Source organism: Meleagris gallopavo, chromosome 1, assembly GCF_905368555.1.
Source record: "Meleagris gallopavo chromosome 1, MGAL_WU_HG_1.1, whole genome shotgun sequence".
NCBI lineage: Eukaryota > Metazoa > Chordata > Aves > Galliformes > Phasianidae > Meleagris > Meleagris gallopavo.
The window spans coordinates 78,577,237-78,593,594 of record NC_139404.1 but is presented as its reverse complement, the minus strand read 5'-3'; the positions used below and the strand labels follow the sequence as shown (position 1 = coordinate 78,593,594).

Genomic DNA, 16,358 nt, shown 5'->3' with positions numbered 1-16,358 from the left:
TGATGTGTTACAAACGAGCTCCAATAGCCAAGAGTTTCAGCAATCCTTCTGGAATTTTCACCTACTGTTGGTTTTACACAGCACAGAACAGATCTAATCCATTCCCAGACTGTGTACAGCCCCATTTGTAATGTTCACAGCTCTGCAAGCATTCTGCTAGAGGAATACCAAGAGTTGAGACGTCGGCAAATAATGGACACACACAGCTGTAGAAATAACGTTTTTGGTTTAGTGTTTACAGTTTGTCTTACAGCTCATAATGAAATAATGTTAGAGATATTCTACATTCAGACATTTTTAGCAAAATACATTTTAAAAAACATAAGGCACTTTAAGGCTTCCTGAAACAAACGCTCACGAGAAAAAATTCAACAAGAGGGCTAGATGAGAACCCTTTCTCGCCTTAATGTTCAGGTCAGTAAAAGACCAATTCTCTAGTCAGTCAGGCAAATGAAATAATCAATGGAAGCTTCCAAGATAGAGTTACTGCTGCATTAGTGTGCATTCTGAAGTAGTCCACTTGAAGTATCTTCAGCTGGGGGTGGCAATGGCAGAAATTCATCTGCCCGGCGTGAATAAGATGCATTAAAAATAGTTCTTTGAACTGGTTAACAAAGACACAGTGCAGGGATTAAGTTTCATTACTTTCATTGGATTAAATTCCTTCCATTCATTATTGCCAACAAGGGTAAGAAACAAAAAGGAGCTGGTTTTCCTCTCCCTCCCCCCTACTCCCATTATAATTCAACACAAGATTTCAAAGACTCAAAATGACCAGGACAGAAGCCCATGAAAAACTGCATCTGGCCACTTCAGAGAATGTTTAAATATTCATTACTGACTTCCTCAAGTCTCACCTCTTATTAAAGAATAACAAACATAAAAGAACTGGCAACTGTAGAAATTGTTCCCAGTCAAGTTGATATTTTGCTTCTTTTCCCCCGTGATCTCACTGTTCCTATTAAGTACCTGCATTCAGAAGCATCAGCTCCCCTTGGCAAGGAGATGGCGAGACAGAGGAACAATGCCGGCAGGGCCCTAGACCCTGCAGGGAAGATGGAATGAGCAACTTTCCTTCACACACTTGTGTCTCAGTTTAAGAACATTTTCAAAAGCCAGACATGCTGAGCTGCTGTAGCAACAAGGGGAATGATACCAAAACACTGACTGAAGACTGCAGCCAGAGGCGCATCGGAAGCAACTGAAACGCACTATTTAAATCTGGCAAAAAAAGAGCTACAAGCCAGAGCACTGGCAAAACCAGGGCCTGCTTCCCAGGGCCTCCAAGGAAGGGATGGTAGGAACCTACCATCCGTCAGCAAATATTCAAGTTTCATCTTACCTATTTTATTGTCCAGTACCATTTCCAGTCTTTGGGGGCTAAAACTGCTGAAAATCTGGATTTCAGGGAGGCTCAGTATGTTAGGCACAGCAAGTACCGACCTGTATCCCTACTGCTCTCACATCCACCTCCACGGGGAAAAGAAAACAACTAACAAGTCATATCTCTTACAAGTCCCTGATTGTTTTAAATTCTGACTTCTTGAATTGCACTTTAAATCCCAGCAGCACAAAGAAAAATCATTAGCTATATTCACAAATATATATTTAAGACACATTTTATCAAGTCTAAAATGTATACATATCCATTGCGTAAGCTGTCAACTTCTGACTCTGCTACAGCAAAGCAGCTACAAAAACAGATTAGTCTATTAGCATTATTAGAATGGGGGTAGAGATGGGCTGCTTGTTTGGTTAGGCAAGAAAATGCACCTGAGGAAGGAGCTAAATGAGAACCAGCCACCACTCATCTTGGCCTGTCACACAGACAGGTGTTACTGTGGCAGCAAAGCGGCTGTGAAATCTAACTTTGTCAAATGAAAAAATACATCATTTCAAGAGAGCTGCTACTCAAGAGAAGAAAGGCAGGCACTACTCCACAGTCCTGAGCTCAAAAGATCTTGAGATCTCAGCTTACGCGGTTCACTTTAACTGGCAAAAAAGCCACAGTCCTGCTCACGCAGTTACTCCCTACTGTTAAAAATCAGCAGTAAACTTAAAATTGTGGCTCTGCAATGAGTTTACCGTCCGTTAGCATTTGTATGACAAGATTCAATCAGGACACGAAGAAGCATCTGAAAGAAGAGATGAAGAAAACGTTGGCCACTCACCAATCCCTATTTCATCAACAGCATGCAGTTGCTTTCTTTTCAAAACTGAGGGTTTGTCTTTCTAAGCAAACCTCATGGAATTTCCTAAAGTGATATCCAGTTGCTTTGTCCATGCACCTGTCTTAAAAACACACTTGTGAAAATGATTGGGAAAGGCACAGAGCATGTGTCATTCAATTCCTTATATACTTGTTGGTTGCAGGATTTAGATTAAGTTGCAATAGTTAATGAGCACACGATTTCTTTCAAATTCAAGTTCTCTGCAAAGGAAACCAGGGAAGCAATCAGTACCATCGAGGAAGTGCAAGGCAAGAAGTTAAACCTGCACACTGAGACAGACTGGAATGTACGAAGTTTCACAGACCTTGTTTGTCAGGTAACATTAAAAGGAAAATTCTAACTTAAAAAAAAATAATCACTAAAGCTAGTTATAATGAGTAGAATTATCAAAGTGCTTTAATAAAGTGTCAAGCATAATTAAACAGGACCATTAGCACAGAGCTGCCATAAGATATCCTAACAGGCACATGTGTTTTCCAAATGCAAGAGAGAAGTACAGGCTTTTAATTAACCCCCTTAGGACCAAAGTGGGTTAAGTAAAGTTATGCTTGTTCATTTTGCTTCTTAACATGAAATATTTGCTCTGCTCATGCATTCAAAGGCACAGCTGGATTTGCCGTACTGAGACTGCAACAAAAGCACTGTCTGCTGGAAATACTGAGAGGAGCAGCTCTTACTAAGCAAAACACCAACAGGTGTTATACTTCAAAATTCTGATTTTTTTTTCTGTGGGTTTCCTTTCAACATAGCTTAAGATAAGTGAATGTGTTACTTGAATAATCCAACAGACTGCCACCTCTATCGCAGCAAGAGCAAATGCAAATAAGAAAGAGGCTTCAAAACCACCCCCAGCAAGATGCTCAGACAAGGTGTGCTATGTTTTTTTTACTGGCTTTTCCTCTGTGTTAAGAAAAAAAAAAAAAAAATGCAGAAACTGTTCTTTGCAGCATGTCTCTCAGCACCTCCAATTCACTAAGGTGCTCTCTGCTTTAAATAGATGAGCTTAAAGATAAATGGTAGCCCTGCAGCAAGCACAGGAGAGCTGGCTGCTGCAGCACAGGAATATGGTTGCTTAAGGAAAGGAAACATCAATTAAGACCTTTCCTGCAATTCAGATATAAAAGTAGATTAGCTTCAGCAAGCTGAGACCCAAACATATGCTAGAGAGCATCACATCTGGTCCCATGCACAGGCACACACGGCCACAGGTCCGAGATAATATCAAGTCTCAACAGAACAACTGATCCATATTCTGAAGGCATCAGAAAAAAGCAGCGCTCCAAGTGTAATAGGAAGAGGCAGAAGGAGGAAAAAAAATGAATACTGTTAGGAGGAAGCACTAAGGGCAGCCCGGTGTAATGAAGGAGAAAAAATGGTGGCTCAGTTGTGTGGCTGTAATGTCTGCAGCAGCACAGAGACCCTGTGCCTCCAGGCAAAGGAGCAGTAACCAGAGTTTGGAAAACCTACTCCAGAATAACAAAAAAAAAACAGCTCTCATATTTGGTGGATGGATTCAAGATCTGTAAATGAAATCAAAGGAGACAAAAAGGAATCAAAATGCAATACAAAACATTGGGATCCACACAGCATCATTAGCCTGTTCCCAATTTTCGACAGTATTCAAGGATCTGGCCAGCCTCCTTTGCTCTGCAGGATGACTGAAGTCCTGTGAAGTGTCACATATTAAACGCTTCTTCACCTGCCAGTCAGGACAAAGCCCCTCCCCAGCCCACACGAGGGGGTCACCCAGACAGCAGACATCTCTAACAACCCCAGGTACCCTACAGGCAGTATCCACTGAGTTAGTTCTCCTAAGTAGCGCTGCAGCAAGCAAGCCGAGGCTTGCTAAGGTGCTCTGCCCTCTACAAGGACTTGAGGAAAGTTTCTTGTGAGCCCTTCTGGCGAAGGGCTCGTGCTTTGCTGTTCCATTATTACTTTTCAAACACTTTTCCTTCCGGTCTTCTTGTCTTGTTCTCTTGTTATCCCAGAAGGACTTTCTGCATCCTGCGTGCAGCAACGCTGGCTTCGTCCTCGGAGTCAGACTCACTCTGGGAAGTGGAGCTCTGGGAGGCAGAGCTGCAGGGCGAGGAGCATTCCGGGGAGCACAGGTAGTGCATCAGCGGGATGCGGTACTTCCCACAGAAGTCAACAAACTTGATTTGTCTGACACAGCTGTCAAAGTAGACACCTGTAAAGGCAGAGGGCACAGTAACAACATGTGAGACTGTATGAGGAGTAATTCATGTGCTCCACGAGGTTCTTGCATTTAGTGCAAATGGCTTAAGTTAGGATTTAACACAGCACTCGATGTGGAAGTGGAGGGGATACTGGAGAAAGAAGGGACCAGAGGACCTACGGAAACGTAGAACTTCTCTCCTTGGTGCATTTCTCCTCGGTAAAAATCTCAGGCTGGGAATTTGCAAGCTTCTCCTTAAATGCTGAATTAATTCACCCACTCTGTTTACAAATCTGTGAAACCAATTCTACCAGCTAGCAAAAATGTGTCCACAAATAGACCCTCTCTCTTTCATGGCTCCACTTCTATTCTGCCTGAGTGAAGTCACCATGCTGAGTTTGGATGCTGTTTGCCATGGCAACAGCACTGCTGTAATGCACAATTACCTTCTCTTCCTGTCACAGAGAGTGATTTTAGACACTGACATTTTCAGAAGTTTCCAGCAGTCTTTCAAGTCCTGGCTGGTATGGAGCAATCTTTTCTCCTGCAGTGTCAGAGCAACACTGCAGTGCTGTGCTAATTCATAAGGAAAATCAAGAAAAGAGGAAAAACAATCCACTGTTATTCTAGGCCTGTTCAAAGCTCTAAAAAAGGAAACATTTCTTTCTCTTCCAACACATAAGTTGCAGCCCTTCACCTTTGCTTACTGAACCTGTTTTGATATTGTCCCATATGGAGATAAGATAACAAACTGTACAATGACTGCAAGGTGTCTATTAATGATTTTCCTTAATCTTCTCAAGGCTAAATGCACCGATCATTTACTCTGAATAAAGCTTAAGCATTAAGCCAAATTAAGCCCAAGGATTTTGGGCTTATCAACAAGTCCTCTTCATACAGGTATTACTATTCAAGCAAGAGCTAAAAAGATGCTCTTGTTTACCACCAAGCACTGCAGCTCCACTCTTTCTCCATCTGGAAAGGAAGCTTGCTGTTCAGCAGCCCAATTTTAAAAGTTTGCCAAAGTTCTCCTGTCAGTTACTCAGACTGAGCTATTTTAGAACAGAAGGGTCAGAAAATTCAGAACATAAACGCACAGTGGAGTGCTGGGATAAGCTGTCGATGCTCCAACGGAAACACTGTCTGACATTTCCATGTAATTGTAGTAAACCAGTGCTAGAACTTTAAATGCTGTTCCTAAGAAGAGTGAGTGAATCAGGATCCCTCAAGACATGTTTCAGGAGAGCTGGAGCCAATGAATTTGTTGCAACAGCATATCTAGCCTGGCTGAGCTATGAGAGACGTGGCAAGTCAGGGGGAAAGAAAACCCATCAGGTAAAAGCAAGAAACAGAGCAGCAAAGGTAAACTTACCCCCGCATTTAGGGTTGGGACAGTTGCTGGCCAAGCTCAGATAGCGGACAAGATTCTCTGGGAGATCACTGGGAGCGTAGGGAACATTGCGAGTTTTAATTGTGCGTCCTGCCAATTCCTGAAGGCTTGGGGGGTTGTAGGTCAGGTCACGGACGAAGCGAACCACCAGCGGGTTCCCTCGCAAACTCAGCTCCTCCAGGTGAACCAGGTTAAGAATCTCTCGAGGGAGGTAAGTCAGGAGGTTGTTGTGCAGGCTGAGGGAACGCAGGGAGTGCAGCCTAAGGATGGAGATGGAAACGCAGTCAGGATGCGCAAGAAAAGTCATTCCACACCTGCATTACATACAGACCTGATTACTCTCCTCCCTCCTGACAATTTCTTCCCTTTGGATTTTCTTCTTTCTAAAGCATAAATTCATGCTAATGGAGATGCTGCTATTCCAGCACTCACAATGCTCTAGAAAGCTTGGCTCAGCTCTTGAATGCCTGCTGAAGAAAGTCTTCCATATGCTAGTGTGCCTCTCAGTACACACCCCGCAGTTCCCCCATCCGCTAAAAAAGTAGAAGTATAGAGACTGGCTGCTTTCAGCAGGAGATAATGTTTCCTTGTACCCAGTGCATACACCAAAAATGGTTCTGTGCAATACTTTGAATAAGTCACCTGCTCTCCCTCATGCATTAAAGATGACTGCTGGTAGGCAGCCAGCTCTGTGAAGCCCCACATTTTCACTGCTTGCAGCTGCATCATCCTGTGCTGTGATACACCAGATCTTAAAAGCTTAGCGAGGTCAGGCCAGGCTAGCATCTGCATGGGTGACAAAAGTACCCTGGCTTTCAGAGAGCATGTTTCAGCACAATATTCAGGGATGCTCTCAAGTTAGTACAAGTTACAAGACATCTGGAGTCATTAAGCATTGTACATCAAGAATAATCCCAATAAGCCATCAAAGAGAAAACTGTGCTGCCATCCATCTGCTTTTGGGGTTACAACTACACACTGAATTTTTCACTTCCCATCTTAGGCTATCCATACAGCATTTGAAGTGTCCTCTTCTCCCCATTATGCAAGACTTAATAAAGCAGTATCTCATTCTCTAGAGCTGTGTTGTAGAATTTAATGAATGCTAAAACTTTCTCTGATCCTAGAATAAGAAACGGCAAGGGAACACAAGGGATGGTACAGAATAAAGGCAAACAAAGGAAAGCTTTGGCTAAAACAAGACAAATCAAGGATTCATCGCTAAGAACGCAGCAGCGTGGCAGCTATTTATTCTCAGTTGGCCAGGTACTCCTCAAGGTTCCCTGCACAAATCTATTGGTTCACTTAGCAGTGTACAGTTGGTGACTTCTTTTCCACAACACTTTGATTGAGATTTCCACATTGTATCTTTGCAGTTTGCCTGCAGCACTAAGGATCTCCACGTTGACACTGAAGGACAAGTAGGTCCTCCCACTTGCTTTTATCCATAAAAGCAGAAGGAGGAGTTCAAAGGGTTAATTGCAGCTGTTGGCTGATGACAATAAATACTCACTGTGCCAGCTGAGGTGGAATGCTCTGAATCTTGTTGTCACATAGCACTAGAGAGCTTAGAGAAGGCAGGTTTGCTAACTCAGGTGGAATTGAAGTAATGAAATTCCCTCCAAGGTACAGAAATTCCAAACTGAAAAAGAGAAAGCACTGCATTATTTCATTAAGGTCATTTCCAGCCTCATTTAACAGCAGGTCTTCCCATCTCATGCAATTCTTAAAGAGAACTTACAGCTGACTAAGTGTGAAATAATTTGCTGAGGGGAAAGAAGAAACTGTTACACATCACAATTACAATAGAGCTGCTGTTTTGCAACAGATAAGGTTGAGCTTTACCTCCAGACTCCCACAGCAACCGTTACATCTGCAGACAGGCACCAGACACCAACTCTCCACACAAAGCTCCAGCTCGCCCCTCCAAGGAGGAGCAACCTGCACACAGTCTGCACACAGCTCCTGCTGCTGCCACTGTGAGTTCTCAGTTTCAACAGGAGTAAAGCAAAGTGGTTCCCCCTGAAAAAACTCACTGCATGTACTGGCCCTGCATGAGGGCTAGTCACACACTGCGATGCCATCTGACTCCTCGGTGACTAACTGCGGCCTTTCAGAAGAAGTCAGAGGCATCCCATCCCACTCTGATACGTACCCACAGCACTCCAGCTGCAAGAGCACAGCGTACGCTGGAGTCACGCAAGCACACACACATGTCAAGCAGACTGATTTCAGTACACCCATGTCACAGAGCCCAAAGCTACCAGGGACACCAGCTGTACTAGCTGCAGCTCGAGTCTGAATAGTAAAAACACCTCCCTGCCAAAACTCAGCAGATGGGAGACAGGATTGAGCGGAATCCTCCAACCAAGTGGAGTATCCATTATTCACCATGCATCTCTGCCCTTTCTGGACAGAAGAAGTTAGACAGCAACTGGTCATTGACTTCTCTTCCATATAATCTCTGCAAGGCCACATGGAATGGAGTCAGAGAGTCTTCCTCACCTGTTCTCAGCCGTGTGGAAGAGAAACAGAGGAAGACTCAGCTTCTCTGGCTGGGAAGGGACCCCACTGCAAATTGCGGTACACGCTCAGCTATGACAAAGTGGCTACAAAATTAAGTCACTTCTAAGCTTTAAAGTGAACCTGACCATCTGAAACAAAGGAATTAATCTTGCTTCACCTAAGAGATCAAGTAGGACAGCATTTGTGGATGTTCTGCTCAACATGCAAGGGAATACGCAGAGGAAAATCAGACATCATTCAAGAATAGCCTCTCTTCAACATGGACAACCTGTAGGTGAGGAGGGGGGGCACGAGGGAGGCTGTTGTGCAGAGAGTACAAGGGGAGAATATTTTTAATTAAATTTTGATCCCTTAACAAAGGAATTTCAACTAAAATTCCTCCAGCCTCCATTGTTTCCCAAGGTGGACTTAGGCTGCTTGGGCCTCATTAGGCATTAACTGCTGACAGTACAGTTCCTTTGCATATTTTAACTCTGTGCCATTGCTGGAGCTCATGTTGAAAAGTGTTGGGCAAGGGAATTTCAGTAATGTGGATTTCAATGTTTAAATAAGCTTTAGATGTGTACAGGTCTCCATGTCCTAGGAAAAGTGAATAATTAACTCTTTGTCCTCTGTGCTTGAAGACACCACCACTACAAACTCATTCTACTGGGGAAGGGAAAAAGGGAAGCAAAATATGCAGTAAACGTTTTCAAAATCCCTTTCAAGCCATAAAACACATTTCAAGATCAGCTTACTGCACATACTCAGCGTGCAAAACACTGCCAACAAACTTAGAGCTTTCAAGTCCATTCTTTTTAAGGGCTGCGTAATGAGGGCACTGTGACTAGCTAAGATACAAAGCCCCAGCACCAGGCTACAAAGTGTTGCTAAGAATTCACCAAATACTTACCAATACACAAATACCAGTCTTTCACTGGCAACAGAGGGCTTCTTAAAAATTGTTTTCCTTTTACCTACCTTCTGGACACTTTTTAGAGGTCTGCAGATTAGCAACTGGGACTAGTCTTGTACTTCCAATTTAAAATTTATCCCATACATTTAAGGCATGAAGTAGGTCAGTTCTGAGATTACTCTTTCTTCACTAGGAAGGATTCAGTCTCTCATCTTGGCTGAGCAAGACCGAGGAATTCCTAACAGCCATTTCTGAAGCCAAATCAAGTCAAAAGAATTGCCTGAGCAAAGCTCACCACGACCCAGACCAGGATTTCAAAGAGACACAAGCATTTTGTAATTAGAATTAGGCTGACCACACCACAGGTCACGGGTTGCTGCTCACCTACTCCTGTTCTCACTCCACATTGCACTAAGCCCCAACCTGGAGGCTACGGTGACGCTGGCTCTCCGGCAGCCCTGTTCGAGGAGGCACGCCTGACCAGGCTGAGCAGTGCAGTGACACGGTGGCTGGCCACAATAGGAGCTGTTCCTTTTGGAGCAAGGAGATGAGGTCAGGGAGCTTGTCTGGCTGCTGAGCACCCAGGTAGCAAACCCCTAACCGTGCCACAACCAGCAGCTTGTGGAACAGCCTGCAATAAAGCAACACGTGTTTGTCACAGCTTTCCTTAGGAGGACCATAGCTTGGTGGCTGCGCTAAGTAACCTCTCAAACCTGGTTCATAACCTTTCATAACCTGATCAGACCCAGATTTTCTGAGGAGCATTAACCTGCATGATCACAGGGCTGGCCAGCGAAGGTCTCTTGCATCACCGCACACACAGAGGGAGAGATCAATTTTTTCCCTATTTCCAAAAGCCAGCCTAGGAGCTTAGAAAAGCCAAATGTATGTAAATCCTTTTACATACAGGAAGGGAGCGGGGCAATGCTCACACAGCCATGAAGTGGCTCAGGTGGTGGCATCAAAGCGTACGTACAAGGTGCCAAGAGACTGCACGTGCCTGCTGGAATATGTCTTAATATTTCCAGGTTGTCCTGTACCACAAAACAAACCCAAGCACTTGGTAACTAAGAAGAGCCCACTCGGAGCACAAGAGCTGTTTTTAAATGCCCTATCAATTCCCATAACACTTCCACATCACACTTCAAGGGAAAAACGGCTTCTGGTACAGAAGGTGGACAACATTTCAACCCATCCAGTTTCCCCATAGATGCTTCTTTGGATAACATTTAACAGCCGACATCAAACAGATGCATCTAAATAGGTAATCTAAAAAGAAACGGTGACCCTGAAACAGCTCCAGGTCTGTTTAGGATAAATTTTTTTAGCAAGGAATTTCCACAGCAGCTGGAGGCTCATGCAAGGGAGGATTTTAAAAGCAACCCACAGTACGCTCCTGTTCACCCTGTTCTACGGATTTGTTAATTCCTGGGAGAAGAGCACTGCCTTTGCTGACATGCAAATTCAAGATCAAACAGTTGTCTAAAAACTATTTGCAAAACGTTTGAAGAGGGGAAGAAAAAGGGAGGCAGCAAGCAGATTTCCTAATGCCGTATCTTTATCAAAGCTTCATTTGCTGTGTTTCCCACACTGTATGAACCACTCTTAAGTGTATGCTTGTCTGACATGATTAATACTCGCCATGAATAAAAGCAAATACTCTGGTTTTCATTGCATCTAAGCCTTGACACAGACCTTGGATGAATCCAGTGATGAGCTCGAGGCCTTTGATCCCAGTCTTTGTATAACTGGGCTTTACTACATGTTTCCAAGAAGGAAAGGAACACATATGGCAGACGCCTGGAAAGAGCCTGCTTCTTTTCTGTGCTCTTCTGCTTGCTCCTGGTGCTCCACTGCGCGTGAATATTAACTGGAAGAGGAACACTGAATTTGAAACTCACATCAGGAGATTCAAGGGACCAAAGGCATTTCACTAAGTTCCTAAGGATTCTACCCTTTAAAGCACAAGACATCTCCCAAAGCTCACAGCCACGAGGACAATGTGCACCAGTAAACCAAAACCTACAGTGAAGAGCAGAACTGCACTTTGACGGCCTGCCTCACCCAAGAGATTTCATCCAAACCCAGCAGAAGCAGATGACTGCACTTCTAACTCACCAGTCATACTACATGACAGTTCATCGTGTGTCCCTAACTGGACCAGCAGCAGATGTCCGTGATACTCATCACACGGAGGAGCTGCTGGGGCTACAAGCCAAGTGAGAGACAGAACACGTGACCATCTCACACTGCAAACACAGCAAGGTCCACGCCGGAGGGAGAGCTGCAGAAAAGATGATGCTTAGAACCACTGACATTAAACTCACCTTTTTTGGGGCAACAAACACAAAAACAATGCAAAAAGGGTTGCTCTCACCAGCTAGTGCACTTTCTACCCTAAATTCACAGCAACAACCAGTGCTGCAATCCTCAGGAGATGGCTCAGCCACAATACCATTGAAAAATCCCTCAGTAGGGCTCACATTTATTTCTCAGAAATTTAAAAGGCTCTTTCAGATCACTACAGGCTAGAGCTCATGTAATCTGGAGGAAAGAGCAGCACTGCATTTTCTGGAACATCTCTGACAGAAAACAAGCAGCAAATGCTTTATCCTTGGTGCCAGCTTGCTATGACCAGCACCACCCTGCTGCCATCACTACAGCAATCATGGTCACCCATTTTAGGACCCTCAAACACAAGGACATCAGCAGACAGTCCTTCTGAAACAGCCTAGGAGGTAACATGATCAGCTGAAAACTGCCCACTTTCAACGCAAGATCTTGTGCAGCACCCAGGGGACAAGGACAGGGCGGATGGCTGAGGCTGGAAGCAGTAAGACAGCAGGACTGCCTGTGGTTCTCACCCATCGCAGTTCATTACCTCGCCAAGTCACTAGGAACATGCTAAGATGACCTGACCCCAGCTTGCTGCAAAGCTGTGGGTTTATTACCTTCATGTGAGTAAGATCACCTGACACATCTCTCATTCCAGAGCCTCTGCATTTGCACTTGCCAGTATGTTTCTCCTCCTGCAGCAGGTCAAAGCTGCGAGCTTTCCATTCTGTCAGCCTCACCACACAGACTCCTTTTACCTGCTGCATCCCTGATCTTCATTAAAACTGATGCACTGTCCCTTCAAAAACTGTATGTGAAGCAAAGGAAAGACATGATGCTTAGCTAATAACAGTTTTTTAAAAATTCAAAGCTTGGACATTCTCTTGAAACAAGAAGTATTTTTAGATCTCTGCAACTCAACTCAGCTCTATAATCAGAGGCTGGAGCAGATGAGGAGAACTGCTAACCCTGGGAACTGCAGTACCAACAGAAGGAACATGTCTAGTTAAAGTGCTACCTGCTTTTCTCTGTGGTCTTGGAGATCATGAGACATGAGAAAAAAATATTTTATGGGAAGTGGCATATGGAAGAAGAGTCAAAGTCTTAGTTTGCCAGCAGCAGTGAGATGGACACCTTGTAGCTTGAGCTGTGTGGTTAGTTCCTACCCCAGGCCCCTGCTGGAATTCAGAAACTGGTAGAGTCCTCCATCCCACAGCAGCCGGTCCTGCTCTGTTGCTCCTCAAGTTTGCTTTACCCACTTCAATGCCATGCATGCTCCCTTCACTGACACCTCTCTCATTGGCAGGTGAATCTGACAGCAGCTTCTCTCTATATTCCCTTTTTGATAAGGGCTTTAGGTCACCAGCTACCTGGCTCCAATGAGCACATTCAAGACCCCCTGCAGAGGAATATTAAATAATGAAGTACTGCTTTTTCCAGCTCTGGCAAGTAAGTGTGCTCCTCCTTTTTATTATTCAAGCAGTCCCCAATGCAGAAGGGTTGCTGACGGCGAAGAAGCTGACAATCCTGGAGGAGCAGGGGTTTACTATCTTGAGCTAAAGTTCAATTTTATTACAGTGACACATTAGCAGAAGTTCAACAAGTTAACGGCGATTACACGGGAGGCAGACACAAGCTGGATCTAGTTTAGTTTTTCTACCTGACGCATCACTTTGTAACGATAAACCCACAGCTCAATAGCTTTGTCCGCATTTGCCCTCTCAGAATTGTCGGTCTGGGGCTCATGCATGACCAGTGAAAGAAAATCCACAGGACAGGACAAACAGGAATCCTGCTTCAGGGCAGGCCAGAGGAAGAAAGTAGCGGTAGCTTGACAGCAGTGTTGCACAGAGCACAGTCTGCCGAGGCACCACATGCTGTGTGTGTGATGCAGGCAGGTGCCTTCCTGGGGTCAGCTGTGTGACAAAAACTGGACTGGAGGCTTGTTTTGTTAGAAGAAAAATAAAATGAGACAGAGAACCATAACCACAGTTGAGAGCATGCAAGGGGCAGCAGAAGCCTCTGCCTCAGAGGTAGTCACAACCGGATTCCAAGCACAACCCAGACAGCTACCATGGATGCTATTGGAGGCAACACAGGTAATCTCTCACATCGGTCTCCTGTCCTGTGAAGCTGGTGCCACTGTGTTCATGTTCTCTGTTGTCCCTGGAGCAATGGCTCCTGAAGAGATACAAAGCTGAGACTCCCCCTCAACGCACCGACCCCAACCCAGGATGCAGCCCAACTCAAAATGCCTCAAAGCACCTCTCAATCCCAGCTTAGCTCTGCTCCAGATCCTCAACAAGAGCACATTGTGCCATACCAAACTGCATTATGTTGCAGTGGACAAAACCATTTCCCTCCAGCGTTCCAGTAGCTCTACAATGCTCAGCTACAACTGTGGGATGTAGCATCCCATGCACTCAAGCTTCCGCTCTGCTGAGCCACCAGGATGAACCCAGTCTTGTAGGGCCAAGGTTGCTGCGACTTGCGTCAGAGAGGCTGCAAGGCTCAGCAAAGGGCCAGGGTGAGGAGAGGTCAGTCTCAAAAAGCACAGGGTTGGTCTGAGGCCCTGAAGACCAGCAGAACTCACTGAGGTGCCCGCATGACACCGACGAGTCAGAACACTGCCCGCAGCTTGTGGCAGGCCTCAGAGGCACCCATCCCAGGCCAACACAAGCAGCCAATACCGCATGGACGCTACATAAGATCTCTTCCCACCCTAAGAATGTTCTAGGTTACCATGATTCAGCCTTCAATCTCTGCGTCATTGGCCTGCAGCAGTCTGATCAGGCCCCAGCACCAGATGTGCCGTGACCCCGAGCGCAGCCCAGGGCTCTCCGCTTCAGACCTGTCAGATCCATACAAATTAGATGGGTGGAGAGAAATAATACCAAAACACAAGCAAGCACTCTAATGAGACTGCTGCTGCATCAGCAAAGAGGCCCCGGCATTTGCATAAGCCACAATCAGATCTTCATCCTCCCGCGCTGCCCATCAGCCGTGAGCCTACACCAGACCTGAGGCTGGGCTTCTCTCCCCGGCGGAGGTATTAAAACCAAAACATGGAGCTCGTACCAACCGCGCTGCCATCAGTGTGGGCCGCACCGAAGGCCGAGGCAGCACGAAGGGCTGCGGAACACGGAAAGCACGGCACAGCACGGCACAGCTCGGCGACACGAGGCGCAGTGGTGCCCGAGGACAGCCGAGCCCACCGCCCGCGCCGCTCCGGGGCCGCGGCCGCTCACCTGCGGAGCTCCTGGATGTCGGGCGGGATGCCGTGCAGGCGGTTGCCGCCGAGGCTGAGGCTCTGCAACCCCCGGAGGCCCAGCAGGGCGGGCGGCAGCTCGGCGAAGCGGTTGCCGCTGAGGTTGAGGACGCGCAGGGAGCGGCTCAGCGGGGCCTGCCCCAGCGCCTTGGGCAGCGAGCCGGGCCCGCCCAGCCGGTTGTTCTTGGCCAGCAACGTGTGCAGGCGCGGCAGGGCCAGCAGCTCCTCGCCCAGCTCCGCCAGCCCCGTCCCGCTCACGTCCAGCACCTCCAGCGCCGGGAACCACTGCGACAGCCCCGCGGGCAGCGGGCCCCACAGCCGCCGCGGCGACAGCACCAGCCGTCGCGCCTCCGCACTGCGCCGTGCCGCCAGCTCGGCAGCCAGCTCGGCCGCCGCCGACTCCTCGCCCTCCGCCGGGCCCCGCCGAGGCGGCTCCAGCTGCGGCTCTGCGGCCGCACCGCCCGCCGCCGCCATCCCGCTCGCCGTCCCCGAGCGCCCCTCCGCTCCGCTCCACCCGCCCAGGAACCTGAATAGCACCACCACTCTCTAAGGCCGTGCTCGATCCCGGGCCCGCCGCCCGCTGAGGGGGGAGTGGCGACCGAGGCCAAAGGGGCCAGAGCGTTCGTATTCATGTTTCGGGGCTCCCGCCGGCCGCCGCAGGGGAGGCGGAGACCCTGCCGCCGGCCCGGAGCGAGCATGCGAGGGAGGAGTACCTGAGGAGAAGCGTGCGAGGGGGGATGCTGTTAGCGCCGAGCTACGGCGTTACAGCCCCTTCCTTACAGCACAGTCGTCCTTGCAGCCCGCCCCCGGTCGGTCTGGCCTGCTCTGGCAGCGGCAGCCACACGGAGCGCCTTGTCTAGGAACCGCGTCCGCATGGTGTTTGTGTATCTCCAGGGATGTCCTTGCTTGCGCCTAATAGCATAGCTTTACTCCTAGGACGTTCGCAGGGCTTAACCCACGAGGCTTCTCTCTGTAGAGCTGCCAGGTTACAGACTGATAGCGAACTGAGCTTGCTGGTACCACGTATTACGTGCACGAGCAACGTGAGATTCCCATTTTCAGTTTGTTTGAAGCTCAACTGCAATGTGATGAAGTGCATGTAGTCACGCAATACAGTTACTCACCAATACTCACATGTGGTTTACTGCCTAAAACAGCAGCTCAGAACTTGCCAGGCTTCTGCTAGAGGTGGGCAACAGGCTTCTTGCTCTTCATCCCTCCCACAGCCAAAATCAGAGCCTTGCTAAGCATGCGTGTTGCACATGGCAAAGTATTTATAGTAGAATCTAACTAGTTTTGTAGCAGGCACTTCCTTCTCGTCCACCTTAAAATCCTGGGGAGTTCTAGGAGCAGAGATTAAAGTCAGAAAATAGACCTATCTAACAATGAGTACTGGATGCCTAGTGAATGTCAGTATTAAGACAGCATGCACAGCAGCTCATAGAATAAGGAGGTCCTGTGAGCTTTGCTACAGTTTGAAAAGAGCAGAACCCAACTGAAGACAAACATTTAGAGCTTTTCTTCTTAACTAGTTCAAT

The 16,358-nt window shown here is 47.1% G+C and overlaps 1 protein-coding gene across 1 annotated transcript; it reads right to left on the bottom strand.

Moving 5' to 3' along the window:
- Positions 1–209: 209 nt before the first annotated feature.
- Positions 210–15,399, bottom strand: LRRC58 (leucine rich repeat containing 58). The gene is made up of 4 exons (XM_085236777.1): positions 14,801–15,399; positions 7,311–7,439; positions 5,780–6,057; positions 210–4,419 (listed from the first exon to the last, which is right to left on the bottom strand). Exons 1-4 carry the CDS (start codon positions 15,292–15,294, stop codon positions 4,211–4,213), a joined length of 1,110 nt encoding a protein of 369 aa, XP_085092903.1. The 5' UTR covers positions 15,295–15,399; the 3' UTR covers positions 210–4,210.
- Between the last annotated feature and the right edge of the window lie 959 nt (positions 15,400–16,358).

Coding starts and splice junctions, on each gene's coding strand:
- LRRC58 (XM_085236777.1), bottom strand. CDS start 15,294: ATGGCGGCGGCGGGCGGTGCGGCCGCAGAGCCGCAGCTGGAGCCGCCT. Junction 7,440..14,800: donor GACATCCAGGAGCTCCGCAG/GTGAGCGGCCGC, acceptor TCTCTTTTTCAG/TTTGGAATTTCTGTACCTTG. Junction 4,420..5,779: donor TCCCAACCCTAAATGCGGGG/GTAAGTTTACCT, acceptor CTGCCTTTACAG/GTGTCTACTTTGACAGCTGT.